The sequence below is a fragment of the Tursiops truncatus genome, chromosome 8 (assembly GCF_011762595.2).
Source record: "Tursiops truncatus isolate mTurTru1 chromosome 8, mTurTru1.mat.Y, whole genome shotgun sequence".
NCBI lineage: Eukaryota > Metazoa > Chordata > Mammalia > Artiodactyla > Delphinidae > Tursiops > Tursiops truncatus.
The window spans coordinates 14,528,029-14,536,731 of NC_047041.1; the positions used below are offsets into that span (position 1 = coordinate 14,528,029).

Genomic DNA, 8,703 nt, shown 5'->3' on the forward strand with positions numbered 1-8,703 from the left:
AGCCATTAACGGGAGCTCATTCAACTTTGGAGCCCTCCCCGCCCACAAACGGACCTACATCCACTCCCATCGTCCTCCCTGCCCTGCCATCCTGAGCTCCCTTCCACCCAGGGCTTATCTGAGCCCCTGTGCTCGGGTGGTGCTCTCTCTTCCTTCTCAGGATCCTCACAGCATGGCTCTTTAAGCCCGTACTTTCCAAGGGCTTCTACCACTCAGCACAAACATACACTCCACTCTTCCTCTTACCTATGTCCTTGTCTCCTTTAGCTCTCATCCTATATCTTTATTTTTCTTGAAACAGCTTTATTGAGATACAACCCACATACCTTACAATTTACCCATTTAAAGTGTACACTTGATGGTTTTTTGTATATTCCGAGTTGTGCAACCTTCCCCACAGTACATTATGTATTTCTTTCTTTACACAGCCAGATAGCTTGCTAAAGGGCTGGACATGGTGTCTCCTATCTCATCTCCCATTAATTGATAGCACACTGCATTCAGTCTTCTGCTTCTACCTCTGCTCTAGCATAGATCACCAATGGTACTCTAAAGGCACATCCTTGACCTTCTCTACCTCAGTAGTATTGAACACCATGTTCTATATACATTCAATATATTCTATGTTAGATACAACTTTATCTGTCTGCCTACCTATCTATCTATCTCTATGTATTATATGAGCTCCACCCAAATATTCCACAAATACTCAAATACAACATATCCAAACCTACCCCTCTCACCTCTCCCCAGCCCATCTCTTCAACCTCAGTTAATGTCACCACCATCTACACAGTTATCCAACTGGATGCCTGGGAGCTGTACTTGATTCTTCCCTTTCCCATGACCCCCAGTCTAACAAGTTGACAAGTCCTGTCATTTCTACTACTGACTTTAAAAATATATATATCTTTATTGGAGTATAACTGCTTTACAATGTTGCGTTAGTTTCTGCTGTACAACAAATTGAATCAGCTATGTGTATACATATATCCGCATATCACCTCCCTCTTGATCCTCCCTCCCACCCTCCCTATCCCACCCCTCTAGGTCGTCACAAAGCATTGAGCTGATCTCCCTGTGCTATGCAGCTGCTTCCCACTAGCCACGCATTTTACATTTGGTAGTGTATATATGTTGATGCTACTCTCTCACTTCATCCCAGCTTACCCTTCCTCCACTGTGTCTTCAAATCTGTTCCCTACGTCTGCGTCTTTATTTCTGCCCTGCCGCTAGGTTCATCATACCTTTTTTTTTAGATTCCATATATGTGCATTAGCAACCCGTATTTGCTTTTTCTCTTTCTGACTTACTTCTCTCTGTATGACAGACTCTAGGTCCATCCACCTCATTACAAATAGCTCAATTCCGTTTCTTTTTATGGCTGTCTACTACTGACTGGATCTGCCTCCTCTCCCATCTGTCACCACCGCCTTATTCTGGCTGTCTCATCCCCGTCTTGGACTGTAGGCCTCTAACAAGTCTCTGCTTTCATTCTCAGTCACTACCCCTCATTCTTCATGCAGCTCTGAGTGCCATCTTTCTCAGTAACAAATCTCAACTGCTTATAATCTCTTAATGTCTTCTCCATCGCCAAGGAAAAAAATCCAAACTCCTCATTGAGATAATCAAGGTCCTGCATGACTTAGCTCCTGTTACTTATCCAGCCTCATTCCCCACCACACCGACAAACACAACCTTTGAACCAGACCCATGGGACTCTTGCTAGTTTCTAAAAGCACCATCCTGTCACCTAAAAGCACCTAAGAGGGCCTCCCTGGTGGCGCAGTGGTTGAGAGTCCGCCTGCCGACGCAGGGGACACAGGTTCTTGCCCCGGTCTGGGAAGATCCCACATGCCGCGGAGCGGCTGTGCCCGCGAGCCATGGCCGCTGAGCCTGCGCGTCCGGAGCCTGTGCTCCGCAACGGGAGAGGCCACAACAGTGAGAGGCCCTCGTACCACAAAACAAAACAAAACAAACAAACAAAAAAAGCACCTAAGAGCTCCAGACCTTGGGTATAAGGTCCCTACCATCCTTCCCCGTACTGTTTGCCAAAAAAACCTTGATGTTTCCTTTAAGACTCAACTTAAACTCTTAAACTTTTGCTGACAAGTTCTCAGGTTCTGCTCCCATAGAATTGGGTACCCTTTTCTCTGTGCTGCTCTGTACTCTATATGGACAGCTCTCAAAGCATCTATAAGCGGTCTGTGGTTTTCTGTTTACATTGTCTCTCTCCTTGAAGGCAGGGACCACGCACTATTTGTCTTTGTATCTTCTGTGCCTAGCGATATCTGGCACCCAGGAGGTGTTTGATGTGTATGTTCAGAGTGAACTGAGGAAATGAGTGAAGGGCGCCATAAGGGTGGAAGTGCTTTACTTTGTATCATGACTATGGGGCTGAGTGTTGTGGAGCAGGCTCTAACATGTCTGTTATTTCTGTCATTTGGTAAACCACATTTTAAGACAGAATTATTAACGTGAAAGGAAACTCTACTGTAGGTGAGGTGATATTCTCTTTTCCCACCGACCTTAGTGTACATTTTAGTGGTAAGTGGGGGCGGGGGTGTGTGTGTCAGCGGACTTTGGTTCTCAATCTAATGGGGACAGCTGGAGTCCTAGTGTTTCAACATGGAGTGGAGTCTGACCTTCTCCTCCCACTTCTGACGTGGCTGTTGCTACTTGGTCTAGAACTGGTGAGGCTCCCAGCTCTTTTCTGGATTATTGAGGCCCTGTCGTTACTTCTCTCCTTTCCCAAGCATTGGTGACCTCAGTAACCCTCAGACCTGAGATCCTGGGCGGTAATCAGCTGGTGATCATTGTGGGAGTTGTCTGCGCCACTATCCTGCTGCTTCCGGTTCTGATATTGATTGTGAAGAGGACCTATGGGAATAAGAGGTACAGGGCTGCTCCCATCTCTTGGGCTGGGGGGCTGGAGATGCCTCTAGCTTGAAGTGGAAGAGAGTGATAAGGCTCTAAGTGTGCCAGTTTCACAGAAGGGGGTGTTTTAAACCAGAATCATCTGTGGTTACCACATTAGACGTCATCGTATAGTGACCCCCCCCTTTGCTCACTGTTATCCTGAAAGGCCTTGCACATTCCCACACCATCCTCATTTTACAAAGATTACACAGACTTACAAATGTTGGTCCAAGTAGAGCACAATTAAGAGTGTAAATCTTATGCAAGAACCGTAATGGTGCTATTCGATGCCCGAAACGATTTTTGAATTGCCCACAGTATGTATGTACTTCGTAGAGAAGCTCAGGCTTTGAGGGTTGTCAGTGGCTTTATCTGAAGGACCACATTTTAATTATGAGAAGCTACTTTTGAATGAATGGCCTCAGGTCCTAAATTATTTATTGTTGAAATGTGTTTTTAAAGGCTTGAAATTCTACCAGTACCTCAGAAATACACCGAGGCTCTGGGCACGGGCACTGGTGTTTCACCGGCTGTTGGCAGGCTCATATCCTTCCGTTTATCCAACTATGGATGAACTATGTTGCTAGGGCAAATTGACTCTCTTTTTGAAATAGTGTCAATGGGCAAGAACCCCCATTGAGACTGAGTAGTGCTGACTTTTGGGACTCCTTTCCCCTTGGGACATGTATTATCCAGAAACTGGTGCTGCCTGCTAGGTTTGCACTTGACTCCCCAGGGGCTCTCTGACTTGGTTTTGAACTTGAAGGTCTTTGCTTTGGGCATGTGGGCAGCACTGAACCGAGAGTTAGACAACCTGGCTTTCCCTATCAACTCACTTCTCTGCTCTGGGCCTCAGTTTCCCTCAAAATGAAGAGCAGCATTCCCATGTCTGTCTACTAGTTTATTCTAAAGAAATAGTCGGACGGATGTGCCGAGACTTGTGCATAAACGTGGTTGCTGTAGCAAAGATTATAATTAAAAACTGAAATCATTCTCAGTGCCTGTCAGAAAGGTAATGATTCAATGAATTGGTATTCCAGTCAATGAAATACCGCATGGCTCTGTATGTAATGATGGAGAAAGATGTCCGAGGAGTAGTATTATACAATATATAGTATGATCTCATTTTAATAAAAAAGCATATTATGTAATTCTCTCTTCAGCAGCATATATACTAAATATATTTCGTGTGAGTATACTTATGCTTGCATTGAGAGAGGTTTGGAAGGATAATTCTAAAATATTAATAGTGCTATTTGGGATAAAAGAAAACGTGGGTCCTAGGAGGGTAGGGGGTTTACTGGAGCTTCAACTTCAGACTGTCTACATTTCTGTATTATTTGAGTTATTTTACAATCAGAGCATACAGCTTTATAATCAGAAAATACGATTAAAATATTTCTACTCTGAGACAAAAAAATATATATACATTCCTTTCTAGCTTTAACCCTGGTTGTTGTTGTTATTATTTTTCTTTTCTCGCTCCACCTTAGGCCAAAATAGGAAAAAAAGGAAACCTATTTAGTGGCAAATGCAGAAGGCAGATGGTCGAGCGATCAAAGGCCAAGGGCAGGGAAGGGGCCGGAGCTCCCAGCCCTGGGTGTTTGAGGGGATAATTCTGCTTGGCCTCCTCCCTGGAAGAAAGAAGCCGGAAGCCTTTGAACCAGTGTCTCGCTGAGCTTCTGCTGCTCCCTGCTGGCTCAGCTCCATCTCCCCAGTCCTCGGAAATGTTAAAATCGAATCCCATGGCCCCTCTCTATTAATTCACTTAAAATTGTTATGGGCAGAAAACTTGTCAGTGTGACAATAGAGAGGTTGAAGCTGTCGTTCAGCCTAAACTATCTCCAGATGCCTTTCTGCTCTCGGTGAAAGAGATGCATCTCTCAGATCTCAAGCGGAGCTGGGTAGCGTGGGCTGTAGGTGTCTGGGAGTAGTTCCTAACCTGGGGTCTCTCTCTTCATAAAACTCTGTGTGGTCTCATGTTGTCACCCTTGGATATACGGTGCTGGTTGGGTAATTCCACATGCTTTTCATGCCTTTGCAGTTCAATAACTTCCACGACCTTGGTCAAAAACCTGGAGAACACAAAGAAGGCAAATCCAGAGGTAAGAGATGAACTGTGCCATTTTGCTGCTGTGCTCAGTGAGGGCAAGGTGGAGGCTGCTCCAGGATCCAGGTGGTGTGAACTGTGTCTCACTCATCGTTATGTCTCGGCGCATCCAGTGCCTGGCACAGAGCAGCGGCTCAGGAAATCTCCATCACTGCAATGAGTCCCTGGGAGAGTGAGTGGCGTGGGGCGGACAGGGCCAGTCCAGCAGCCCAGTACATCCTTGGAGGGCCCTGGGAAAGTCCCAGTTCAAGCCCAGCTCTGCCACCTCCCTGAGCCTCAGTTTTCGCATCAGTAAAATGAGTTTAAGGACAAACATATTTGCCCCGTTGTAAGGTTCAGATAACATGATGACAGGCAAGTGCTTTGTAATCTATGAGGCACGGTATCAATATAAAGGATGATTACGATCCATTCCAGAGTTAAGTGAAGGAGTTAATTGTTCAGATTAAATATTCGGAAACCTTTAGAAAGAGAGGATCAAGAACTTTTTCAACCATATTAGTTGTGATAAATAATTGCTACCAGGGACTGAGAAATGGATTAGTTTCCTTGAACTCTTTTTTCCCCTTTTGTTCTTTCATTTCTTCCCTCCTCCTTCCCTTTTTCCCCCTCCCTCCCTCCTTTCTTCCCCCCTTCCTTCCTTCCTTCCTTCCTCCCTCCCTCCCTCCCTCCCTCCCTCTCTCTTTCTTTCTCTCTCTCTCTCTCTCTTTCTTTCCTTTGAAAAACTCCTCTTATCATATTTACCTTTCCATCTTTTGGGCTGTTTGTGTCCCAAGAGTAGGATTTTCTCACAACATAGTGCAGGGGACTCCAGAAGTCCAAGACTTTGTCAGTGGATGATATCACTTCTCCAAATAGTGACAGGAATGGGAATCACAAAGTACCTCTGACCTCACAGATGTGAAGTTCAGTGAGGGCTGTTCCTGGCATATAAACCCTCTGGAAGAGATGATGACAGTTAGCTGCTGATGAATGCCGTCCTGCCGTGACTCTAATTAGGAGGAAATAATCACAAAGTACAAATAATTTGGCAAGATAAGAATTTTCTGCTGCTACCTCAATGTCCATCCAAACAAAGATGTTTGATTTTTTTTTTTTTGGTCACGGCATGCAGCACGTGGGATCTTAGTTCCCTGACGAGGGAGCGAACCCGTGCCCCCTGCATTAGGAGCGTGCAGTCTTAACCACTGGACCGCCAGTGAAGTCCCAGATGTTTGACTTTTGAACCAAAGAATTTGGTTCTTAAGATAGTGCTCTTTGCTGATGAGCTAATTTTCTTAATTTCCAGGAAGTCTGAGGACTGGATTATCGTGACCTATGATAATTCTCTAGCTCTTAGTAACCCTCTGACCTACTGATTTTGGTGGTTGATGCCCTCGAGAACCCCTGTCCCCTTGAAGAGTGGTAGATAGCCTTTTCTCTGGCGTGTAAGACTTGTTGAGTTTTAGGAATATTTACATGATTTTCTCCCCTCTAGAAACATATCTACTCCTCAATAACCATGCAAGAGGTGACTGATGAAGAATCAAGTGGGAAGTCAGAGGCTACCTACATGACCATGGTGAGGAATATTCTGGGTCCAGCCAAGCCAGGCATCTGGAGGCAGGAAAAGGAGCTGGGAAGGATACGGCAAACTCATGGGGGATGCACATTGCTAGGTCCCCTGGGGAGGCCACTCTGCTGAGGGCAGAGATTTTTCTAGGTAGTAGGAAAGGGTGAGAAGCTGAAGTCCTGCTGGATAGAAAAGTAATATCAAACTTGTCCTTTTACCCAATTTCGAGTATTATGAGCATCTCTAGGGCTGGAAAGGATTGATCTTAGCATAGTAACGAGGGGGCTTGCACAAGCATCGTGTCACAAGGGATGGTTTTCCTTCCTTTCAAAAGGTGCCTTCCAACTCTTAGATTTTTAAATTCCGTGACTTGTTATACCTTGGCATCATCTAATTGCCGGCAAGGCTTCATGCTGAATTTCATGTAATAATACAGAGTCTGATTCCTACTTTCTCTTTGCTCAACTGTCCAGGGAAGTCCAGCACCTAAAAAAGACACTTGCTGTGTAGTGAGTAGGGGTAAGGACAAAAGGACTGAGCTGGCGAGAGATATGATGCTATCTGTAGACTAACGATAGGCACCCCAGCCATGGAGGGAGCCGTGTTCTGCTGGGTTCAGGGAGGCTGGCCTCCTCTGTTTATAGGATGATGGCTTGTGTTTGTTCCTGTCACACCAGCACTAAGGACACATGAACTTCCAGATAATTACAGCAGAGAAAGGTTCTGCCAGGGAAGTGTGAGATCAGAGCCCTGGCCTGGCTCCACCAAGGGAAACATAAGCTCCCCTCTGAAGTTGAATATAGTCATTCCCCTCCCCCCATCCTTCTCCTGTTATAGCCATGTGGTGCTACAGTGACGGCCAGAGCCTCATCTTAGAGACCTGCTGATACAGCTGCACAGTGGCTGCTGCGGAGTGTGTCAGCCACCTGGGTGGTACTGTCTGCAGATAGTCTGTGGGGCAGAGATGATGGAGGAGGGAAAGCCAGTTTCAAAGCCAACTTCCCCATGTTCACTGCCAGGTGCTTGCGATTTAAACTTTGCAGAAAATGGCAGCCCTGTCCCCTTGAAACGGTTTCAATAAAGCGAGTGTGATGAGAGGACAGGGCCACAAACTCAAAGCCCTTCAGGGGTTGTCAAGTTATTTTAAAACACTATGTACCAAATTAAACAAGCCCGTGGGTGAATTCTGGACTGCGTACCACTTGTTTGAGACCTCAGGTAGGGAGGTGTTATCTGAAAGAGAGCAGGGTAACAAAGAACCTTTGCTTCTTGATTAAATTTACTTAAATGAAGGGGGCACCGCGCCGTGTCCCCTTTCTGAGGCTGTATAGCACAATGGTTAAGATCACAGGCTTTGGAGTTGGACACACCAGGGTCCAAATCTTTACCTTGACTTAGAAGCTAGCTCAGTCTTAGGCAGGTAACTTAGCTTCTCTGAACTTCAGTTTCTTAATCCTTAATGGGAATAATAAAACCTATCTCTCGGGTGGTAAGGATCAAATGAGACAGTGCATGTGAAATTCAGAATTGGGCCAGACAGATGGAAAGAGCTCAATAAATGGTAACTATTATGATTGAAATGCTTCTTACAAATGTGCTTTGTTTCTCTCTCCCCACAGCACCCAGTTTGGCCTTCTCTGAGGTCAGCACCAACTAGCCCATCTGACAAAAAGTCAGATGGGGGAATGCCAAGGACAGAGCAAGCTTTTTGAAAAGAAGGGGGAGTTCCCTTTGCCCTTGGCCGTGGCACAGACTCTCTCTTCCTTGTGTCCTGAGTCCATGTCAGATCCCCTGCCCTCCAAGTCCTCCCCCGGCCTCATTGCTTGGGCAAAGGGCTGAAGATGGAGGGCTTGAAGCTTGGCAGAGAGACGGGACAGCTCTGGAGGAACAGGCCCTGATTAGGGGGAGCATGGACTTGGTCCCTCTGGAGCGGGACACTGGCCCTGGGGACCCTGACTGAGCTGCCCCAGAGGCCACAAGCATCCCATCAGGTCAGACCCTCTGCTTGGACGGTGCTCTTTGTGGATGGTTCCAGGGAAGAATCACAGAGATAAAAACCAACCCAAATGATTTCTTTGGCCAATTATCCCCAAATAAATGCAGTTTGTGGAAATCATCCTGT

At 46.0% G+C, this 8,703-nt stretch overlaps 1 protein-coding gene across 5 annotated transcripts in view; it reads left to right on the forward strand.

Moving 5' to 3' along the window:
• Positions 1 to 8,697, forward strand: part of JAML (junction adhesion molecule like) — a 33,865-nt gene extending 25,168 nt beyond the window's left edge. For all 5 annotated transcript variants that reach the window (XM_073808149.1, XM_019941806.3, XM_019941808.3 and 2 more), the window contains exons 7-10: positions 2,757 to 2,895; positions 4,964 to 5,024; positions 6,507 to 6,590; positions 8,201 to 8,697. In XM_073808149.1, coding sequence (XP_073664250.1) covers positions 2,757 to 2,895; positions 4,964 to 5,024; positions 6,507 to 6,590; positions 8,201 to 8,293 — 377 coding nt within the window. In that variant the 3' untranslated portion in view covers positions 8,294 to 8,697. The remainder of the gene's footprint in view (positions 1 to 2,756; positions 2,896 to 4,963; positions 5,025 to 6,506; positions 6,591 to 8,200) is intronic.
• The last annotated feature ends 6 nt before the right edge of the window (positions 8,698 to 8,703 follow it).